The 25,197-nt window shown below is 36.5% G+C and overlaps 1 protein-coding gene across 17 annotated transcripts in view; it reads right to left on the bottom strand.

Moving 5' to 3' along the window:
* Nucleotides 1–3,573: 3,573 nt before the first annotated feature.
* Nucleotides 3,574–25,197, bottom strand: part of LOC129732735 (uncharacterized) — a 123,989-nt gene continuing 102,365 nt past the window's right edge. For 14 of the 17 annotated variants that reach the window (XR_008729332.1, XR_008729335.1, XR_008729337.1 and 11 more), the window contains one exon: nucleotides 17,676–17,964. Coding sequence is in view for 9 of the 17 variants with exons in the window: in XM_055693879.1 (XP_055549854.1) it covers nucleotides 17,746–17,964 (219 nt within the window). In the remaining 8 variants the exon portion in view is untranslated. Of the gene's footprint in view, nucleotides 3,863–9,804; nucleotides 17,965–25,197 lie in introns of those variants that run through there. The other 3 variants (XR_008729330.1, XR_008729331.1, XM_055693878.1) reach the window with 3 other exon arrangements.

Genomic DNA, 25,197 nt, shown 5'->3' with positions numbered 1-25,197 from the left:
TACTTAGGTCGCTTTGAAAAATTACGCGAGATTTGTTAGATTACAATTCCCGTTACAAACTGAAAGAAAATGTTACACCATGATGGAGACACCAAAACGAAGACTCGGCATCTTTATGTTTACGCAGACACCTCAGACCAAAACTGCTCAAACAGAACATCACTGGTTAGCCACGTACAAATAAATACATTCTATAATATAAAATAGTTAGTTAAAAACAAAATTGTAACTCCCCTCCTTTCACCTTAAATCCCCACTAGCTCGTAGTCGGCCGCGAGATATAAAAAATGTGCCTCCTTCTTTTCCCTGCTAATTTAGAATTAAAAAAATGTACTTGGCTCAGTTAAACATAAATTGTATCGTGCCGTGTCAAATAAATGATTTCAAAACTGAACTAAAAATTTTATACAAATAAAACTAATAACAAAACTTGTTCATTTTCTTTGCAGAAAGCCTCGTTTATAAGCGCATTAAGCAGACACGAGACTCCAAACGAGACAACTAAAAAGGTGCGAAAACGAAGCTTAGCCCCTTAGTTGGATGCGCCGAAAGAAAATTTTGCGTTTTGATGGTTCTTTTTTGGGGTACATGGGATAAAATATACTTCCTAATTTAGGAATGTTATTAGCTTCCTCGAGTTGGTGACCGGCAAAATCTCGGAGGCAAAATTATCAATAAAACCGGAAATTTAAACCAGAAAAAACGTAAACTTGAAGAAAGCGAAGAAATTTAAAAAAAATCAAACAGGAAAACAAACGGGTTGCGAGGATTTTGTCAGTCGACAGTCTATTGAAAGAATACGAATGGCTTGCTCTTAATGAGGCACCGTAGGTAGCAGTAATTTTCATAGGAAAATATTGAGGCATAGAAAATCCATTATCAAAAATTTGAAGGCATGCCCACTTTTGAAGACTCCGAATGGTTTTTATTTGATCTGTAAATTTCTTATTTCTGTTGTACTATTTTCCTTTTTTTATTTTTAGATTGACAGTGACTTTTGACATTCGGCGCTGGGTGCGACTGATGATTTAAATAATTGTGTTTTCATTCGTACTCCGTTAATCAGATATATCGGAAAGAGTAACTGATTCTTTAGCAAAAAGTTCATTAGATCTGTTGAAAAACAATAATACTAGTGAAGGTAACCCGCAAATAACGGTAAATTTATCAGAAAATTATTCAATTTCATTTTCAAACACCAAACACTGCTACACTGCTAGCATTGCACTTTGTGTTGCCCTCTATTGCAGCAGGATTACGGTATAAACCCTCCTTCTGTGAGGCGAAAGATTAAGAAAAAAAAGTTCTAATATTGCAACTGACTGAACTACTGTTTGTTACTATTTTATAGGTGAAAACGATTTATATAAGATAGTAAATGAGTGTTCGAAACCGCAGCAAAAAATCGCGTCAATTGGGGGTTTTTAACTTAGTTTTCACGTGTACCATATGTTGAAATTAAACAGAAAAAAAAATTTGAGTGTTCTGTTCACTAAACAGCTGGCCGCGATTGATTTTTATTTTATCAAAAAATACAAATACAAAAAAAAATTGTACAGTGATTTGAAGTTTACTTAAGGTAGTTTTCTCTAGTCTAGACATCAAATATCATTTAGACCAGCGGTTCTCAACCTGGGGTACGCGAAAGAAAAAGCAGTAAAGGCGGATAAAGCATTTTTTTTTATAATACTTCATTCTTTATTCATTCTTGCTATCAAACAAACCATAGTTAAAGTTAAAACTTGAATTAGACTACCACAAAATGATCTACCACTACTCTCTTCCACTCTGCGAGAATAAACCAGACCAGGGGGTACGATTGATTTGGAAAATATCGCCAAGGTACATGGACAAAAGGTTGAGAACCGCTGATTTAGACAGTTCTATTTCACTAATTCTCTAGATCGCTAGCCACGCTAAACGCCAGTAAGTAATACTGCTAATTTTTGAGCTGGTTTTTCCATCCTGAACTTTTTACTAATTTTTTTTTTATATTTTCTATACTCAAAGAAATAGAAACGTTCCTATTATTCAATTGCACATAATATTTTTCAAAAGTATGACGTTTTTAATTTTATGTTAATTGAAATGTTGATTTGAAACGTTTTAACTCTTTTCTTGAGAACCGTTCGCCAAATCATTTTGTTGCCCAAGAATGAATTGTAAAATATTGATCATACATTTCAATAAACATATGGTTTTTGTTGGAAAACCACGGACAAGTTAAGAAAAAACGTGCATTTTCCTCTTTTCGAGCTTAAATTCAAAATATCTTGAAAACCGGCGCATTTAGAACTTTAACTACTGAGAGCTCTTTGATTTGAAATGACTCTTTTAAATTCATTAGAAAACAGAAATTTTAAAAAATGTTGAAATAAGAAATTTTTAAAAATATAATTATCCATAAAAATTTTATTATCATTTCTCCATCGTGGACTTTTTTTGAGTTGCGTAACAACTTCAAGTTTCTTTAAAAAATTAATTTAAAAATAAATTTAACTCTTTTTTTAAAATTGAAATTTAGTGTTTATTTTCAATTTTTTTAGTCAAAAATTTTTTTTTCACGGTGACGTTTGAATAAAACCTATGCAAAAACGCATACGCCCTTTTAGAAAATAACTTATGGTTTCAAAAAATCTCCAAAAAATGCCCAATTTGCTATGCCAAATACGTGTGCAAAATTTCATTCAAATAAAAAATATTCAATTCAATTTTTGCGTATATCCAGATCATTTGGATGATTCGGCTCTATTATTTCTAGGAGAGAACTGACAAATTCAGATTTTGATCAGTGTTTATGTATGGCTAACATTTCATGTTTCTAAAAGAAGCAAAAAAAAACAAATTGTTGTTATTTGGTACCTATTTGAACCGGTTTTTTGCAAGCAAAAAAAATCTCTCATCCACTCAATTTTCATTTCATATTTTAGCACGAAAAAGCCTTAATAATTAGCCAGCAAGTAGTAATGTAGACACATTTCAACACAATCAGTGAAGTCTTTAGGTGAATGCGTAGCTACTTTTTCATGAATAACTGAGAGCTGAGCGAGTTATGAACGTTCAGAATTGGATATGTTTCGGACTATTATAAGCCACTTTCACGAAAATACGTCTATCCTCACGAAACTGAACAATTTACATTAGTCGTGGTATTTTTTGACTCAGTTGTAACCTTATTTATACGATGGAAATGATTTAGGTTTGCAAATGTCATTAAAAATAAAATTTTGCTCAGTGCATTAACAGAACCGACCCAAAATCGTAATAATGTTACATTTTACGGTGCACAATTGAGGATATTCTAAATATTTTCGTTACTTTTGCATATTAATTCATCAAACCTAATTAAAATAATTTACTTTTAAACTGTTACAACAATGAAATAATTTTTGTGAAAGAGCTGGACGATTTCACAGATCAAATGATATTGAATGCCAAAAGTGACCCGAAATTGTGTTGACTCATGATTGTAGAGGGACTGCATGTTCTACTTTTTGATTTCCATTGTATAACCTTACACGTTCTTTGAGAACGCAAAACGTCAAATATAATAACCTCCAGCTAAAAATTACGTTTTATATTAAAATAAACTCAAAATATATTATTCAGCCATCATTAGTTATTTAATTATGGATTATTCAATTCAAAAATGTAATTCATCTAGATCGGAAGAATCATCATTACTATCAAAATATATGTAATTGTTGCTCTTTGGTGGTTCCGAATTCACAGTTGGTAGATTATAATAGAAAAACTCTGGATATGTGTCATGGTAAAGTCTGAGACATTGTACATTGTTTATATATTGCGGCGCAAATCGCCATTGAACGAGAATACGTCGACAATTATCCATTCGAAGTTTCTGAAAAATAACAAAAAAAAAATTATATGGTTTTTTTTGTTGCCTATAGAGTGAGTAGTTTAATTGACTAAGAGTAAAGTAATATTCGAGAAACAGTTGCACAGCGAGGATTTTCCGGGACCAAGTACAAATTAGAGTCAGCCTTTTACAAGGCCACAAATACGTTTTTGAAACTATGTCGGATTTAATTTCCTTGAAAATAACGAAGTGTGTGACGGCAGTTACTACTAATACTGTTACTGATTATAAAAAGGAAAAGTAACCCCAAAAATGTAATGCACAGTAAAAATGATGTCTTCAACTGTTTTGTATATTTCATGAAAATTATGCAATAGACGCTTTTTTTCGAAATTAGAGAATGTTTTTTTTAATAAGGGAAGCTCCTAGTTTTTTTTTGTAAAACTATGTTTATTAGTGTATATTAAAAAAAAACTATTTACAAGTTAGATTGACATCTCAAATAGAAAGCAAGTGCATTAATATCTATTATATTATAATTATTTTCTGTGATGTAGGTTATATAGTGTGAAAAGATTTTCAAAACTTGATTTCGTTGAGTTGGTTGTACATTTATTAGAACAGGACGTAGCATTTCTTCGAACGAAAGTATACGCCATCCACCAAGGATCCTTGCCATTTTATATTGTAAGAAGGCCCATGCCTGCGTCGTGCGTGGGCACTCTGAAAATTTGTGCTGAAGAGTTTCTGTCGCTGCGTTGCAAAATAAACAATTTTCCCCGTCTGCTCGTTGGATTAAGTTGAATAGTCTGCGGTGTTCGGTCTTTTCGTTTATCAACAGATACAGGTTACTCCGAAGATTTGATGACAGTTGTTTCGACGAAATGTTCGTCCAAATTCGTTTCCAGTTAAGCCTGGGATATTTTCTTTCAACTCGAGGTGTTGCCGTTTTTTTTTTTTTTTTTTTTTTTTTTTTAAGGGGGGATTTGTTAGTAGCTTAAGTATTTATGATAAATATTAGTAAAAAATGAGTATGTGTGTCCAATCACAAATGGTGACTTCTCAACACTGTTAGAAATTTGTAATTTTAATTGTTAGGATTTGTTTGCTTTCGCAATTAGGACTTATCATTCGTAGGGATTTAAACTTACTTGTCAGAAAAGGGGAAGTAAACTTACAACTAACTTAATTGCTAACTTATTGGCTATAAAGAGAGCTTATCGTAGCAATTGAGGATTGCAACGATTTTTGTCGAAAATTGTTAATAATTTTATTTGACATAGCTTCTAATGGTTCAACACCAGTAAGTCTATGTAATTCGAGTGTACCAAACCAAGGAGGACGCTTCAAAATCATTTTCAGAATTTTATTCTGAATCCTTTGGAGCGTTTTCTTCCTTGTTGAACAGCAACTTGACCAGATCGGTACAGCATAAAGCATTGCTGGTCTAAAAATTTGTTTGTAAATCAAAAGTTTGTTCTTTAAACAAAGTTTAGAATTCCTGTTGATGAGAGGATATAAACATCTCGTATATTTGATGCACTTGGCTTGTATACTCTCAATGTGCTCTTTGAAAATAAGTATTTTATCATAAATTAGTCCCAAGTACTTAACCTTGTCAGACCAACTTAAAATAACCCCATTCATCTTGACAACGTGATTATTGTTTGGCTTGAGGAAAGAAGCCCTAGGCTTATGCGGAAAAATTATCATTTGAGTTTTGGAAGCATTGGGAGAGATTTTCCACTTTTGCAAGTAGGAAGAAAAAATATCTAAACTTTTCTGCAATCGACTGCATATGACACGAAGACTTTTTCCTTTTACGGAAATGCTTGTGTCATCGCAGAACAATGACTTTGTGCATCCTGGAGGCAAATCAGGAAGATCTGAAGTGAATATGTTGTACAGGACTGGACCCAAGACTGAACCTTGAGGTACACCTGCCTTGACAGGAAATCTATCAGATTTTGAATTCTGATAGACAACCTGCAGAGTTCGATCAGTAAGATAATTTTTTAAAATTTTGATTAGGAAAATTGGAAAATAAAAAGTTTGCAATTTCGCAATCAAACCTTCATGCCAAACACTGTCGAATGCTTTTTCTTTGTCTAAAAGAGCAGCTCCAGTGGAATAACCTTCAGATTTGTTAGCTCGTATCATATTAGTAACTCTGAGCAATTGATGAGTTGTGGAATGCCCATGGCGAAATCCAAACTGTTCATTTGCAAAAATTGAATTTTCGTTGATGTGTGACATCATTCTGTTAAGAATAATTCTCTCAAACAGTTTACTTATTGAAGAAAGCAAACTGATTGATCGATAACTTGAAACTTCAGCTGGGTTCTTATCCGGTTTTAAAATGGGAGTAATTTTTGCATTTTTCCATAATTTGGGAAAATATGCAATTTTGAAGCAGCAATTGAAAATTTTCACTAAAAATTCCATTGTGCTCTCAGGGAGATGTTTGATTAGTATATTAAAGATTCCATCGTCACCAGGTGCTTTCATATTTTTGAAATTTTTAATAATTGATTTAATCTCATTCAAGTTAGTTTCAATCATTTCTGCCGGTGAAAAATTCTGGGAAGACATTAAATCAAATTGACGTGTGACTTCATTTTCAATTGGACTCACAAAATTCAAATTTGAGTTATGAACACTCTCAAACTGCTGAGCAAGTCTTTGAGCCTTTTGTTCATTGGATACAAGAAAACGTTCACCATCTTTTAAAACTGGAATAGGCTTTGAAGGTTTCTTAAGAATCTTCGACAGCTTCCAAAATGGTTTTGAATATGGTTTAAATTTTTCAACTTTAGTCTCAAAATTTTGATTTCTCAGAAGAGTAAATTTATGCTTAATCTCTTTCTGTAAATCTTTATAAATAGTTTTAAAAACAGAGTCACGAGAACGTTGATATTGACGTCTGCGGACATTTTTCAAACGAATTAGAAGTTGAAGATTTTCGTCAATTATTGATGAATCAAATTTCACTTGAGCCTTTGAAACAGAATAATTCCTGGCAACAACAATTGCACATTTTAATGCTTCCAAAGCGGAATCAATATTCACTTCGTTTTGCAAATCAAGCTCATTATTGAAATTTCTCTCAATATGAGTTTTGTATCTTTCCCAATTAGCCTTGTTATAATTAAAAACAGAGCTCATAGGGTTTAAAACTGATTCATGTGATACAGAAAAAGTTATTGGAAGATGGTCAGAATCAAAGTCAGCATGTGTGATCAAATCACTACATACATGACTTTGATCTGTTAGCACCAAATCAATTGTTGAAGGGTTTCTTACAGAAGAAAAGCATGTAGGACTATTCGGAGACAAAATAGAATAGTATCCTGAAGAACAATCATTGAATAAAATTTTGCCATTGGAATTACTTTGAGAATTATTCCATGAACGATGTTTAGCGTTAAAATCGCCGATTATGAAAAATTTCGAACGATTTCTGGTGAGTTTTTGTAAATCACCTTTAAAATAATTTTTGAGCTCGCGTGTGCATTGAAATGGTAAATATGCTGCGGCAATAAATAAAATCCCAAGTTCAGTTTGAACTTCAATTCCCAAAGTTTCAATAACTTTCGTCTCAAGATGGGGAAGAGCACGATGTTTGATTCGGCGATGAATAACAATTGCAACTCCACCGCCGGAACCCTGAATCCTATCATATCTATGAACCACGTAATTGGGATCATATTTTAATTTTATGTTAGGTTTCAAAAATGTTTCAGTAATAATTGCAATATGCACATTATTTACTGTTAAAAAATTAAAAAGCTCATTCTCATTGGCCTTCAATGAGCGAGCATTCCAATTTAATATTTTAATTGTTTTATTTAAAATCATTGCTAAATTTTAAATTAGAAACAATTTTATTAGTAAAATTTGTGCCTATTTGAATGGCTTCAAACATTGATTTTGCCTGCAACATGGCGTTCATAAGATCGAACATTGCCTGTTGCAAAAAAGAAAGTTTACCTGCCGTAATAGGCCCCAGGCAGTTGACATTAGAAAAAATATTTTCGGTAGCAATATTAGCTGAAGTGATAGGTGTACAATTATTTTCTAGCGTGTTTTGCTTACCCATATTAACGGTCATTTTCGAACTACCAACACTAGGCGGTATAATGTTCGAACTACCTGTAACCTGTGCATAATTTAAACGTGTATGCAAAGGAGTAGGTAAACTATGCGTCACTGGTACGCTTGGAGAATTTTGTTTTGAAGTTTTGTTTTAATTGAGAAATTGAATTTTGTTTACCTTGCCTTGCCTTTTTTTTTTTTTTTTTAAAAAAGGTGGCGGGGAAATCTGCAAACAGACACCTGAGAAGAGAGCTCAGGGTGTGGGGATGAGACTAGGGGAGAGATGCTGGGGTAGTTACACTCGCCCAGACACCTGCTGATCCCTGTCCCGACCCACTAAAACCCCTCCAGTCTCCAGCCCTGGTCTTCCCGGAACGACGGTTAAGTATTACGTCGGGGAGTGGCTTTTGTGCGTGATGCACCCTCTTTACTCTTATAACCTCCTAGCTAACTACCTGGAGACTGGTAATTAGCTACCACTGGCGTGTTGGTGGTTGACCCGCCACACACGTTGCAGCTCCAGAACAATCTGAGAGGCGGCCGCACAGACCGCGTTCCAGATGTCCGGGTCGTCGCACATCCTCCGGACTAGATTGTCCGGAGTAGTGCCAGGCCCGCTCACAGCCATCATGTTGCTCCTCGCTCTTGCGAAACGGGGGCATACGAAGAAGACATGCTCAGCAGTCTCCTCCTCCTCCACGCACTCGGGACACATGGGGGACACCGCGTGTCCGAACCTGTGCAGATATTGCCTGAAACAACCATGGCCTGACAGGATTTGTGTCAGGTGGAAGTTCACTTCACCATGTCGTCTCCCGACCCAGCCGGATATCTCCGGTATGAGTCGGTGCGTCCATCTGCCCTTTGTGGAGTTGGACCATTCCCGCTGCCAGCGGAGCATCGAGAATGACCTTCTGGTACCTCGTATGCCCCTTGTGTCACGTTGGTCGAAACACTCTCTGTCCTCCTTGATGGCGATGCTGATAGGCATCATGCCGGACAAGACACAGATTGCATCGTATGACACCGTACGATACGCACTCGCAACTCTCAGGCACATGAGCCTGTAGGTACTTTCCAGTTTACCACGGTAACTGTTAGTACCTAGCGCTCTGGACCACACTAGCCCACCATACCTAAGTATGGACGAAACCACGCTGGCAAGAAGTCTTCGCTTGCTGCCATAAACCGCTGAGCTATTGGACATCATACGAGATAGTGCTGCAATAGCCGATGAGGCCCTCTTACAGGCATAGTCGACGTGACTCCCGAACGTGAGCTTGTCGTCCACCATAACCCCCAAGAGCTTCAGGGATCGCTTCGAGGTGATGGTGCAGTCTCCGACTCTGACCACCGCCTGTTGCTCCGATTTACGGTTGTTCACAACCGTGACCTCCGTCTTATGATGCGCGAGCTCCAGTTTCCTGGAGCGCATCCAGTCCTCGACCTTGCGTATACAGTGCGCGGCGGTCAACTCGACCTCCTCGATAGACTCGCCGTAAACCTCCAGCGTTATGTCGTCTGCAAAGCCGACGATCACAACCCCTACAGGGAACTTGAGTTTCAACACTCCGTCATACATGACATTCCACAACACCGGGCCCAGGATAGAACCTTGCGGAACTCCTGCGGTAATTGGGACGCACTTCTGACCCTCCTCCGTGTCGTAAACAAGTACTCGATTCTGGAAATAATTTTCCAGAATCTTGTACAGCGACACCGGTACATGGATGCTCCTGAGCGCGAGCGCTATGGAGTCCCAACTGGCACTATTGAACGCATTCTTCACGTCGAGCGTGACGATTGCGCAGTAGCGTATTCCCCTTCTCTTGCGCTGGATTGCTACCTCCGCCGTCTTGATGACGGAAGAGATTGCGTCCAGCAATGCGCCTTGCCTTAACAATTGCTAAACGGACTGGGCATTGATAAAAATTTGACATATGGTTGCCGTTACAATTCGCACAGCGAAAATTTTTACTCTCTTTCACAGGACATGTGTCCTTTTTGTGAGAAGAGTCTCCACAATTAAGACATTTGGTCCATGTTACAGAATTTGGAACCATGGCCATAACGTTGGCAAGTACGGCATTGGGTGATATGCTTTTCACCTCCGCCATACTTCCTATAAATTTCCCACTTTACACGCACATTATACAAAGCATGTGCTTTTTCAAAAAAATTTAAGTTGTTAACCTCATTGCGGTTAAAATGAATTAAATAATTAACAAGGGAAATTCCAGTTCTCTGACTGTTTTCGCCTCGTGATTTTTGTTTCATTAGAATTACTTGGGTAGGGGCTATGCCAGGACCAGGACAGAAATTCACGAAACAGTGAATACGATGACTGGGCTAGTAAGAACTAGGGATGATGCAATTACTTTGGCCAACCAAATTTTTACCGAAAGTAGAGTTGAATGGGCAATAGACTCCTTTGAACCCTTCAAGTCACCTGGTAAAGACGGAATCTATCCGGTACTGCTACAGAAAGGTAAAACAGTTCTGATGCCCATTCTAACACAACTCTTTCAATCCAGCTTAATTCTAGGCTATATTCCGGAAGCGTGGCGACAAGTACGGGTTATTTTTATCCCTAAGGACAACAAAAGGAACAAATCTCTGCCAAAATCCTTTAGGCCAATTAGCTTATCGTCAGTCTTTCTCAAAACAATGGAAAAAATAATCGGTGAGCACATCAAATCATCATATCTTTCTAAAACTCCTCTTAGTAAATATCAATTTGCTTACCAGGAGGGGAAATCGTCGGTAACTGCACTCCATACTATAGTTACAAAACTAGAAAAATCTTTTGCTGCAAAAGAAATTTCCCTTACGGCGTTCCTTGATATTGAAGGGGCATTTGATAACTCGTCTCATGACTCAATGGCTGCTGCAATGGAGAAACGTGGTTTTGACAATTGCATTATTCATTGGATAAGCGAGATGTTATCAAAAAGAGAAATAGCAGCAAGCCTTGGTAGCTCTAATATAAGTGTAACAGCTATAAAAGGGTGCCCACAAGAAGGGGTGATATCTCCTCTGCTGTGGTCATTAATAGTTGATGATCTTCTAAAAAAATTGATGGAAGAAGGCTTTGAAGTAGTTGGATTTGCTGATGATATTGTCATTATTGTTCGTGGCAAGTATGATGATATCATCACAGACCGAATGCAAACTGCCTTAAACATTATTTCCTTGGGTGCGATAGGGAAGGCTTAAATGTAAATCCTTCAAAAACCACTATCGTCCCATTTACACGTAGAAAAAAGACTAGGCTTAATGATATTATGCTAAAAGGTGAGCTTCTTAAACTCTCAGATAATGTCAAATACCTTGGAGTAACTCTTGACAAAAAACTTAACTGGAATACACATCTAGAGCAGGCAATAAAAAAAGCTACAAATACTCTATGGATATGTAATAAAACTTTTGGTAAACAATGGGGACTCAAACCGAAAATGATCCATTGGATATATTCGGCTATAGTGAGACCCAGAATTACCTATGCTTCACTAGTCTGGTGGACAAAAACAAGGGAGAAAGGTGCTCAAGATAAGTTGGAAAAACTTCAACGGCTAGCCACTCTCTCAATAACGGGTGCAATGAGAAGCACACCCACCAAGGCATTGGAAGCTCTACTGTTTATGCTTCCACTGCATCAATTCATACAATTAGAAGCCGAAAAGAGTGCCTTACGGATCAAAAGATCATTAAGGCTCTTTGAGGGTGATTTAACGGGTCATCTAGGTATTCTTAAAACTATTCGTATCAATCCCCTAGTGATAAACAATGAAGACCGGATGGAGAAAAGATACAATTTTTAAAGACGATTTCGAATGTTTGAACCTGAGCGTGATGTTTGGGAACGCGGTGGTCCTGATCTCCGCCCAGGATCAATCATTTTCTACACAGATGGTTCAAAAATGAACAATCGAGTGGGAGCAGGAGTAACTGGCCCAGGAATAGACCTGTCAGTTCCAATGGGCCAATGGCCAACTGTCTTCCAAGCTGAAGTCCAAGCAATACTAGAATGTTCTGAAATATGCCTAGGCAGGAAATACAGACACTCAAACATTTGCATGATGTCCGACAGTCAAGCAGCGTTGAAGGCTTTGAAGTCTGCGACATGCACATCAAAACTAGTTTGGGAGTGTGTCCAATCACTCCAAACACTGGGTTGTAATAATCAAGTAGACTTATACTGGGTTCCTGGTCACTGTGGAATAAATGGGAACGAAAGAGCCGATGAATTGGCAAGACTTGGATCGTCTCATCAGTTCATAGGACCAGAACCCTTCTGTGGTCTATCCGCTTGTTCCCTTAGAATGGAACTAAAAGCATGGGAAACTCTGAAAGTGGAATCCAACTGGACAAACACCTTCATCGGTAGGCAGTCGAAACGGTTCATCACTCCGAACGTTTCTATGACTCGTAAAATACTGGATCTTTCAAAAAAAGATCTAAGCACGTATACTGGTTTAATAACAGGGCATTGTCCGAGCCGTTATCATTTGAAGGTTATGAAAAAACTTCAAGATGATACATGTCGAGTATGTGGCATGGAAAAAGAAGACTCGGAACATCTGTTATGCCGATGTCCAGCAATTTTTATCAAAAGATATAAGTTCTTCGAGAGAGGTCTTCTGGAACCCTCTGAAATCTGGAGAACAAATCCCAGTACGGTTGTGCGCTTCATACGAAGTATAATACCGGACTGGACTAATGCTATTGGCCAGACTATAACGACCACTTCCAATAATGATACGTTATCCTGACTAAGCAAAATTAAAAAGGGGGAATATGTCACAAAATATCAAAAAATTGACCGCAGTGACGAAAATACCCAACACGGAAAAAAAAATGCCAAGTAATTCTGTTAAAGTAAGTTTGATCTCATCAACGGTTTGATCGTTGGTGAGACCTTTCAAGACAACCTTGAACGGCTTGGCGTTCTTGGAGTCATATGTAAAAAATTTGTACATCTTGTCAGTTAAATACTGAACAAGACGATCACGACCCTTTACTGAGTCGGCTAATAAGCGGCATTCACCTCTACGGCCAATTTGATAGGTAACTTTAACGTCAGAAACAAACGTTGAAAGTTCCTTTTTGAATATATTAAATTCAGAAGAAATAGTTACCACAATAGGTGGAACTTTCTCCTTTTTTAAAGATTTTATATTTTGTATAGTTTCATTATTAATAACTTCAATTTCACCAGCTTCTTGCTCAGGCAAAATATCAAAAGGATTGTCACTACAGACACTCGAAGTGTCAGAAAGAGATGCCTCTCTTTTCCTCCCCGCAGCGATGCGAGGTTTCTTTTTCCGTCCAGCCATTTCAGGTGATACGAAAAAAGTTAAAACAAATGTTAAATTCAAAAGTAGGTAGTCTTCAGAAAGACTGATGGGAAATAACTTTCAGGTAGTCTTTAAAAGACACACTGACAAAACACAAACTTTGAAGCTATAGGCAGTCAAATACCAGTCCACAAGCAACCGAAAAAACGTCTGATCTGTAGGACAGTTCAAGACGCACTGACGAGGTGTTGCCGTTCTTTCAATCAGAAGACGATGTATCTGGTCACTGGACGGGTGCTCTCGAATGAATTGTGGGAGAAGAGGAATTTGCTGAGATAAGAGTTTTAGGCAGGGGATATCTGCGGGGGAGGAATATAATGATTTAATAAGGATTGGTAGAACGGGAGATAGTCAGCTGCTTGCATGTGGCGATTCAAAAAAAGTGCTTTGCATTTTAAAGCGGGTAGTTGTAGTTTCAATCCGCCAGCAAATCTGTCGCGTGCCATTTGTTCCATTGGAACACGCGCCGGTAGTCCACGCCACAAAAACGAACCCATGGTTGATGTTATTTTTGCCGTGTGAACATTGTTTGGTGGTAGAATCGACGCTACATACCATTTTTTTGCAGTGATGAAGGTGTTCAACAATATAATTTTCTGTTGCAGGTTGAGATTCCTCATTGAATGTAGCCAAAGTCGCTGAGAAAATTTGGATACTAGCGCATCCCAATTTGTTTTTACCATTGTACGTATGGAATTTTTTGAACACAACTCCCAGAATCTTCACATGGTCAGCTGTTTGCAGCCATGGCACACTTAATGGATCATTATCAATGAGCCCGATATCAATAGCGATAGTTTTTTGTCGGTTTAATTTCGCGCCAGCGGCTTGCTCGAATCTAGCAAACAGCTCATTTATGCGTTCAATTGTCTGTGTATTGGTGGCTATTACTGATATATCATCTGCGTAAGCCACAGATCGACTTGAACTGTCCTACAGTACGGTCGCATTTTACCAACAGCTCGAGGCTAAGTCTTAGACTACCGAGAGATATTGAAATTTTGTTTTTCGCTTTCAACAGGCAATCTTCTTGAAAGACTACCTGTTGAAACGCAAAGTAATAAATTTGTTTTTAACGTTAACGAGTGTTTAGTGAGTAAATTTGGTTTGAGATATTTTTACTTAAATTCTATAGTGAAGTGAAAGTGTAGTGAAGTTTTCCAGTTATGCCTGGAAAAAATAAAAAAGCTCGCTTTGATGCGGCTTCAAGGAAACGTGAGGCATCTCCTCCAAGTGACACTGAAATTTCGACTAACAGGTATGATATTCTTTCTTCCGTTGGGGATCAAGAAATTCAAACTTCTCATACTGAGCATAAAGCCGTTATGAAAAAGGTTAAAGTTCCACCTATTGTGGTATTTGTAGCGAATTTTAAAGCATTACGATCAGAGCTTTCATCGTTTCTGTCGGATGTGAAAGTTAATTTTCAGATTGGCCGCCAAGGCGAAATTCGTATTTTGGCCGAAACTTTTGATGGCCATAAACATCTTTTACAGTATTTGACTGAAAAGATGTATAAATTTTATTCTTTTGATGCCAAAAACGAGAGACCGTTTAAGGCTGTTTTAAAAGGTCTTTCAAATGACCAAACTATTGAGGAAATTAAAGAATGTTTGTCAGAATCACTTGGTTTTGCTCCCAACCAAGTAATTTTGATGAAACGAAAGGCAAATGCCAAAATTAATCAAACTGGAATACACCAGGAAAATTACTTAGTACATTTTGATCGTACCAAAGTAAATAATTTGAAATGTTTGGAAAAAGCACGTGTTTTATTTAACGTACGAATAAAGTGGGAAAATTTCAAAAGACATGGAGAAATCCATAATCTTACTCAATGTCGGAATTGTCAAGCCTATGGTCATGGAACTCGAAACTGCCATATGGCGGCAAAATGTATGATTTGTGGTGACACTGGTCACACGAAAGATATCTGCCCCGTGAAAGAGACCACCAATAGTTTCAAATGTGTAAATTGTGGGGGAAATCACAAATCTTATTTCTTTAATTGTCCTGTAAGGTCAAAAATTATTGCTTCCAGACAACGTAGGAATTCTAAGCAACCTGTTGTCAATGTGGGTATACAAAAGACATTCAATACTGTTCAGGCATCACCAGCACTTTCACTAGCAGGTGTGTCTGTAGGTAATAATTTAAATTCAGATAACAAATTTCAGACAAAAAATCCTGTTCAGGCAACACCAGGCTGTTCATATGCCAGTGTCCTTACAGGTAATATTTCAAATTCAAACAGTAACAAACCATTCGTGTTTGGTGCTGAAAAGTCAGCCAGTATTGATTTAGGTAGTCCAACTCCAGAAAAGATTGAATACCTACAACAATCCATGCTGCAGCTAATGTCCGTTTTGTTGAACTGTAACTCGATGTACGAGGCTGTTCAAGAAGGTATAAAATTTACAACTAATATTGTTATGAAATTGAAATTCAGCAATGATTTTAAATAATGCTGTAAATTTTCTAGATTGGAATGCTCGCTCTTTAAAAGCGAAAGAGGATGATTTTTTCAATTTTTTAACAGTCCACGATGTGCATATTGCAGTTGTGACTGAAACGCTTTTAAAGTCAAATATTAAACTAAAAAAGAACCCAAATTACATGGTTCATAGGTTTGATAGAATTGATGTTGCCGGTGGTGGAGTTGCAATAGTTATCCACCGTCGAATAAAACATCGTGTTTTACCCCATCTTGAAACCAAAGTTATCGAGAGTTTGGCAATTGAAATTGAAACAAGTATTGGCACTTTATTTATAGCCGCAGTGTATTTGCCTTTTCAATGCACTGGTGAGCGAAAAAATTATTTCAAGGGAGATTTGCAAAAACTCACAAGAAATAAATCTAAATTTTCAATCATCGGTGATTTTAATGCGAAACATCGATCTTGGAATAATGCTCAAAGCCATTCCAATGGAAAAATATTGTTTAATGATTGCTCGGCTGGATTTTATTCAGTTTTATTTCCAAATGGTCCTACATGTTATTCTTCTATTAGGAATCCATCTACAATTGATTTGGTACTAACAAATCAAAGTCATTCATGCAGTGATTTAATAACTCATGCTAACTTTGATTCTGATCATCTTCCCATAACATTTTCTATTTCCCATGAAACTATTTTAAATCCCACTAGATCTGTGTTAAATTATCACAAGACTAATTGGGATAGATATCGTTCTACGATCGAAGAAAATTTGAATGATGATATTATTTTACAAAACAGTGCTGACATTGACAGAGCATTAGATAATTTTAGCAGCTTAATACTCAATGCCCGGAATTTATCAGTTCCTAAGGCTCGAGTGAAATTTAATGCACCAATTATTGACAGTGAACTTCAACTTCTTATACGTTTGAAGAACATACGGAGACGTCAATACCAAAGATCTCGTGATCCTGCTTTGAAAATAATTTTTCAAGAATTGCAAAAGGAAATTAAACATAGATTCACTCTTTTGCGAAATGAGAATTTCATGAGAGAAGTTGAACAACTAAAACCTTATTCAAAACCTTTCTGGAAGCTTTCGAAGGTTCTAAAGAAACCTTCGAAGCCCATTCCAGTCCTTAAAGATGGTGATTGCATTTTTCTAACGAATGAACAAAAATCTCAAAAACTTGCTCAGCAGTTTGAGAGCGTTCATAACTCCAATTTGAACGTAGTAAGTCCTATTGAAAATGAAGTAAACCAAAAGTATGATCAGATCACCACCCAAGAATTTCTTTCTGAAGAGGTATTGGAAACAAACTTGAATGAGGTGCGAACTATTCTCAAAAAATTCAAAAACATGAAAGCACCAGGAGATGATGGGATTTTCAATATCCTTATTAAAAGACTTCCCGAAAACTTTTTAAATTTCTTGATAAAAATTTTCAACAGATGCTTTGCACTAGCACATTTTCCTACGAAATGGAAAAATGCCAAAGTCACTCCAATTTTAAAACCCGAGAAGAATCCAGCTGAGGCATCAAGTTATCGACCAATTAGTTTACTATCCTCTATTAGCAAACTTTTTGAAAGAATAATTCTCAATAGAATGATAACACATATTAATGAGAACTCAATTTTTGCAAATGAGCAGTTTGGTTTTTGCCATGGGCATTCCACTACTCATCAGTTACTTAGAGTAACAAATATGATTCGATCTAATAAATCTGACGGCTATTCGACTGGAGCAGCTCTACTAGATATAGAAAAGGCATTCGACAGTGTTTGGCATAAAGGTTTAATAGCTAAAATGTCAAATTTCAGTTTTCCGCTTTACCTTACATAAATGATACGAAGTTATTTAACTGACCGCACTCTTCAGGTTAACTATCAAAATGGTAAATCTGATAGATTGTGACGCAATTTGGCGTCAAAAATAATAACCTCCAGTTAAAAATTACGTTTTATATTAAAATAAACTCAAAATATATTATTCAGCCATCATTAGTTATTTAATTATGGATTATTCAATTCAAAAATGTAATTCATCTAGATCGGAAGAATCATCATTACTATCAAAATATATGTAATTGTTGCTCTTTGGTGGTTCCGAATTCACAGTTGGTAGATTATAATAGAAAAACTCTGGATATGTGTCATGGTAAAGTCTGAGACATTGTACATTGTTTATATATTGCGGCGCAAATCGCCATTGAACGAGAATACGTCGACAATTATCCATTCGAAGTTTCTGAAAAATAACAAAAAAAAATTATATGGTTTTTTTGTTGCCTATAGAGTGAGTAGTTTAATTGACTAAAAGTAAAGTAATATTCGAGAAACAGTTGCACAGCGAGGATTTTCCGGGACCAAGTACAAATTAGAGTCAGCCTTTTACAAGGCCACAAATACGTTTTTGAATCTATGTCGGATTTAATTTCCTTGAAAATAACGAAGTGTGTGACGGCAGTTACTACTAATACTGTTACTGATTATAAAAAGGAAAAGTAACCCCAAAAATGTAATGCACAGTAAAAATGATGTCTTCAACTGTTTTGTATATTTCATGAAAATTATGCAATAGACGCTTTTTTTCGAAATTAGAGAAGGTTTTTTTTTTTAATAAGGGAAGCTCCTAGTTTTTTTTTGTAAAACTATGTTTATTAGTGTATATTAAAAAAAACTATTTACAAGTTAGATTGACATCTCAAATAGAAAGCAAGTGCATTAATATCTATTATATTATAATTATTTTCTGTGATGTAGGTTATATAGTGTGAAAAGATTTTCAAAACTTGATTTCGTTGAGTTGGTTGTACATTTATTAGAACAGGACGTAGCATTTCTTCGAACGAAAGTATACGCCATCCACCAAGGATCCTTGCCATTTTATATTGTAAGAAGGCCCATGCCTGCGTCGTGCGTGGGCACTCTGAAAATTTGTGCTGAAGAGTTTCTGTCGCTGCGTTGCAAAATAAACAATTTTCCCCGTCTGCTCGTTGGATTAAGTTGAATAGTCTGCGGTGTTCGGTCTTTTCGTTTATCAACAGATACAGGTTACTCCGAAGATTTGATGACAGTTGTTTCGACGAAATGTTCGTCCAAATTCGTTTCCAGTTAAGCCTGGGATATTTTCTTTCAACTCGAGGTGTTGCCGTTCTTTCAATCAGAAGACGATGTATCTGGTCACTGGACGGGTGCTCTCGAATGAATTGTGGGAGAAGAGGAATTTGCTGAGATAAGAGTTTTAGGCAGGGGATATCTGCGGGGGAGGAATATAATGATTTAATAAGGATTGGTAGAACGGGAGATAGTCAGCTGCTTGCATGTGGCGATTCAAAGAAAGTGCTTTGCATTTTAAAGCGGGTAGTTGTAGTTTAAGTGAAAATATCTCAAACCAAATTTACTCACTAAACACTCGTTAACGTTAAAAACAAATTTATTACTTTGCGTTTCAACAGGTAGTCTTTCAAGAAGATTGCCTGTTGAAAGCGAAAAACAAAATTTCAATATCTCTCGGTAGTCTAAGACTTAGCCTCGAGCTGTTGGTAAAATGCGACCGTACTGTAGGACAGTTCAAGTCGATCTGTGGCTTACGCAGATGATATATCAGTAATAGCCACCAATACACAGACGATTGAACGCATAAATGAGCTGTTTGCTAGATTCGAGCAAGCCGCTGGCGCGAAATTAAACCGACAAAAAACTATCGCTATTGATATCGGGCTCATTGATAATGATCCATTAAGTGTGCCATGGCTGCAAACAGCTGACCATGTGAAGATTCTGGGAGTTGTGTTCAAAAAATTCCATACGTACAATGGTAAAAACAAATTGGGATGCGCTAGTATCCAAATTTTCTCAGCGACTTTGGCTACATTCAATGAGGAATCTCAACCTGCAACAGAAAATTATATTGTTGAACACCTTCATCACTGCAAAAAAATGGTATGTAGCGTCGATTCTACCACCAAACAATGTTCACACGGCAAAAATAACATCAACCATGGGTTCGTTTTTGTGGCGTGGACTACCGGCGCGTGTTCCAATGGAACAAATGGCACGCGACAGATTTGCTGGCGGATTGAAACTACAACTACCCGCTTTAAAATGCAAAGCACTTTTTTTGAATCGCCACATGCAAGCAGCTGACTATCTCCCGTTCTACCAATCCTTATTAAATCATTATATTCCTCCCCCGCAGATATCCCCTGCCTAAAACTCTTATCTCAGCAAATTCCTCTTCTCCCACAATTTAGAATGAGCATTGTTTGCCAGAATTTATGTACCTGCATTGTAAAAATCTATAATGGCACAAAAAAGCCATTGTCTTACGTCATGTGAAATAAATGAATAATAATAATAATAATAATAATAATAATAATAAATTCTATAGTGAAGTGAAAGTGTAGTGAAGTTTTCCAGTTATGCCTGGAAAAAATAAAAAAGCTCGCTTTGATGCGGCTTCAAGGAAACGTGAGGCATCTCCTCCAAGTGACACTGAAATTTCGACTAACAGGTATGATATTCTTTCTTCCGTTGGGGATCAAGAAATTCAAACTTCTCATACTGAGCATAAAGCCGTTATGAAGAAGGTTAAAGTTCCACCTATTGTGGTATTTGTAGCCAATTTTAAAGCATTTCAATCAGAGCTTTCATCGTTTCTGTCGGATGTGAAAGTTAATTTTCAGATTGGCCGCCAAGGCGAAATTCGTATTTTGGCCGAATCTTTTGATGGCCATAAACATCTTTTACAGTATTTGACTGAAATGATGTATAAATTTTATTCTTTTGATGCCAAAAACGAGAGACCGTTTAAGGCTGTTTTAAAAGGTCTTTCAAATGACCAAACTATTGAGGAAATTAAAGAATGTTTGTCAGAATCACTTGGTTTTGCTCCCAACCAAGTAATTTTGATGAAACGAAAGGCAAATGCCAAAATTAATCAAACTGGAATGCACCAGGAAAATTACTTAGTACATTTTGATCGTCCCAAGGTAAATAATTTGAAATGTTTGGAAAAAGCACGTGTTTTATTTAACGTACGAATAAAGTGGGAAAATTTCAAGAGACATGGAGAAATTCATAATCTTACTCAATGTCGGAATTATCGAGCCTATGGTCATGGAACTCGAAACTGCCATATGGCGGCAAAATGTATGATTTGTGGTGACACTGGTCACACGAAAGATATCTGCCCCGTGAAAGAGACCACCAATAGTTTCAAATGTGTAAATTGTGGGGGAAATCACAAATCTTATTTCTTTAATTGTCCTGTAAGGTCAAAAATTATTGCTTCCAGACAACGTAGGAACTCTAAGCAACCTGTTGTCAATGTGGGTATACTAAAGACTTTCAATACTGTTCAGGCATCACCAGCACTTTCACTAGCAGGTGTGTCTGTAGGTAATAATTTAAATTCAGATAACAAATTTCAGACAAAAAATCCTGTTCAGGCAACACCAGGCTGTTCATATGCCAGTGTCCTTACAGGTAATATTTCAAATTCAAACAGTGACAAACCATTCGTGTTTGGTGCTGAAAAGTCAGCCAGTATTGATTTAGGGGTTCGCCACAGAAGGCAGAATCACGAAAGGCAGAATCATGAAAGGCAGAACTCTATGACCGTACACACAAGGCAGAATATTTCAAAAGGCAGAATTTCGAAGGGCACGAAAGGCAGAATCACTGACAGCAGAACCTGACTCACTATAGCCAAGTGCGTGATGAGAAATTGGTGCGAATCCTGGTCACGGTATCAAAGCTGCTACTCTACATTTATTATTTGATATTATTTGGTAACCAGACATAATAACTGGTTACACAGCAATGAGCAGTTTTGATGGGAGGTGCAGTTCAAGCCTAATTATCAGATCCGAAACGCGCAAACTGGTTTGGCTCAGGTCCTAAAGACTCTCATGGCATCGCGGAGAGTAATCTTTCGATGTTAGGTATAACTTACACTAGACTCAACGGCTTGATGGTTATAATTAACATAAAACAATTCATGCGGCGAAGACGCATAATCGAGGGCAAGGAACCGAGGCGGCACAAAGCCGCCGTGGTTTCCGCGGTCCGAGCCGGCCGCCGACCCGGAAGCGGCGGCATCTCGCATGCAAACAACTGATCTATTGGTTTTCTAGGATTATTCAAACAGGTTTTCTTTCCCTTAGTTAAGTCCGAACGAGCGGTAGCGAGTAAGGACAGCATACACTTGGACAATAGAGTCGGCCAAAGGCCGCGAGTGTGTGTTGTTTAAAAGAAAATAGACCATTTTTTGATTCTGCCATACGTGCTCTTTGTGATTCTGCCATTCGTTATTCTGCCTTATGAAATATTCTGCCTTTCGTAATTCTGCTTTTCGTGATTCTGCCTTTCGTGATTCTGCCTTTCGATTTTCTGCCTTTCGTAGGAGACCCTGATTTAGGTAGTCCAACTCCAAAAAAGATTGAATACCTACAACAATCCATGCTGCAGCTAATGTCCGTTTTGTTGAACTGTAACTCGATGTACGAGGCTGTTCAAGAAGGTATAAAATTTACAACTAATATTGTTATGAAATTGAAATTCAGCAATGATTTTAAATAATGCTGTAAATTTTCTTAATTGGAATGCTCGCTCTTTAAAAGCGAAAGAGGATGATTTTTTCAATTTTTTAACAGTCCACGATGTGCATAGTGCAGTTGTGACTGAAACGCTTTTAAAGTCAAATATTAAACTAAAAAAGAACCCAAATTACATGGTTCATAGGTTTGATAGAATTGATGTTGCCGGTGGTGGAGTTGCAATAGTTATCCACCGTCGAATAAAACATCGTGTTTTACCCCATCTTGAAACCAAAGTTATCGAGAGTTTGGGAATTGAAATTGAAACAAGTATTGGCACTTTATTTATATTTATATTATTATTTCAAGGGAGATTTGCAAAAACTCACAAGAAATAAATCTAAATTTTTAATCATCGGTGATTTTAATGCGAAACATCGATCTTGGAAAAATGCTCAAAGCAATTCCAATGGAAAAATATTGTTTAATGATTGCTCGGCTGGATTTTATTCAGTTTTATTTCCAAATGGTCCTACATGTTATTCTTCTATTAGGAATCCATCTACAATTGATTTGGTACTAACAAATCAAAGTCATTCATGCAGTGATTTAATAACTCATGCTGACTTTGATTCTGATCATCTTCCCATAACATTTTCTATTTCCAATGAAACTATTTTAAATCCCACTAGATCTGTGTTAAATTATCACAAGACTAATTGGGATAGATATCGTTCTACGATCGAAGAAAATTTGAATGATGATATTATTTTACAAAACAGTGCTGACATTGACAGAGCATTAGATAATTTTAGCAGCTTAATACTCAATGCCCGGAATTTATCAGTTCCTAAGGCTCGAGTGAAATTTAATGCACCAATTATTGACAGTGAACTTCAACTTCTTATACGTTTGAAGAACATACGGAGACGTCAATACCAAAGATCTCGTGATCCTGCTTTGAAAATTATTTTTCAAGAATTGCAAAAGGAAATTAAACATAGATTCACTCTTTTGCGAAATGAGAATTTCATGAGAGAAGTTGAACAACTAAAACCTTATTCAAAACCTTTCTGGAAGCTTTCGAAGGTTCTTAAGAAACCTTCGAAGCCCATTCCAGTCCTTAAAGATGGTGATTGCATTTTTCTAACGAATGAACAAAAATCTCAAAAACTTGCTCAGCAGTTTGAGAGCGTTCATAACTTCAATTTGAACGTAGTAAGTCCTATTGAAAATGAAGTAAACCAAAAGTATGATCAGATCACCACCCAAGAATTTCTTTCTGAAGAGGTATTGGAAACAAACTTGAATGAGGTGCGAACTATTCTCAAAAAATTCAAAAACATGAAAGCACCAGGAGATGATGGGATTTTCAATATCCTTATTAAAAGACTTCCCGAAAACTTTTTAAATTTCTTGATAAAAATTTTCAACAGATGCTTTGCACTAGCACATTTTCCTACGAAATGGAAAAATGCCAAAGTCACTCCAATTTTAAAACCCGAGAAGAATCCAGCTGAGGCATCAAGTTATCGACCAATCAGTTTACTTTCCTCTATTAGCAAACTTTTTGAAAGAATAATTCTCAATAGAATGATAACACATATTAATGAGAACTCAATTTTTGCAAATGAGCAGTTTGGTTTTCGCCATGGGCATTCCACTACTCATCAGTTACTTAGAGTAACAAATATGATTCGAACTAATAAATCTGACGGCTATTCGACTGGAGCAGCTCTACTAGATATAGAAAAGGCATTCGACAGTGTTTGACATAAATGTTTAATAGCTAAAATGTCAAATTTCAGTTTTCCGCTTTACCTTACAAAAATGATACGAAGTTATTTAACTGACCGCACTCTTCAGGTTAACTATCAAAATGGTAAATCTGATAGATTGCCTGTTAGAGCTGGTGTGCCTCAGGGGAGTATCTTGGGCCCAATCTTATATAACATTTTTACTTCTGATCTCCTGATTTACCACCAGGTTGTGAGAAATCTCTGTTCTGTGACGATACAAGCATTTCTGCAAAAGGAAAAAGCCTTCGTGTTATATGCAGTCGGCTACAAAAAAGTTTAGATATATTTTCTTCATACTTGCAGAAATGGAAGATTTCCCCTAATGCTTCTAAACACAGTTAATTATTTTTCCTCATAAGCCAAGAGTTTCATTTCTCAAACCCACCCATAACCACGTTATTAAGATGAACGGTGTGGTCTTAAATTGGTCTGATCAAGTTAAATACTTAGGGCTTATTTATGATAAGAATCTTACTTTCAAGGAGCACATTGAAAATATCCAGTCAAAGTGCAATAAGTATATCAAATGTTTATATCCTCTTATCAACAGGAATTCTAGACTTTGTCTCAAGAATAAACTGTTAATTTACAACAAATTTTTAGGCCAGCAATGTTATATGCAGTTCCCATCTGGACAAGTTGTTGTACAACCAGGAAGAAGACACTTCAAAGGATTCAGAATAAACTTTTGAAAATGATTTTGAAGCGTCCTCCCTGGTTTAGCACGAACGAGCTGCATAGCTCACTAATGTAGAAACATTAAAAAATATGTCAAGCCAAATTATCAACAAATTCCGACAAAAATCGTTGCAATCCTCAATTGCAACGATTAGCTCACTTTATAGTCAGTAAGATAGTTTTAAGTTTATTTTAAGTTTTGTTTTATTCTTTTTTTTCCTTGACAAGTAGGTTTAATAATTTTCCTACAATTACATTAACTTAACTGCGAAAGCTAATAACATTCAATAATATAAAAAAGCGTACAAAATATATATATATATATATATATATATATTATATATATATATATATATATATATATATATATATATATATAATGTATGTATATATATATATATTATATATATATATATATATATTATATATATATATATATATATAAATATATATTATATATAT

Source organism: Wyeomyia smithii, chromosome 3 (assembly GCF_029784165.1).
Source record: "Wyeomyia smithii strain HCP4-BCI-WySm-NY-G18 chromosome 3, ASM2978416v1, whole genome shotgun sequence".
Taxonomy (NCBI): Eukaryota; Metazoa; Arthropoda; class Insecta; order Diptera; family Culicidae; genus Wyeomyia; species Wyeomyia smithii.
Note: the sequence above shows the minus strand (reverse complement) of the source record. Positions and strands in the feature narration are given on the sequence as shown.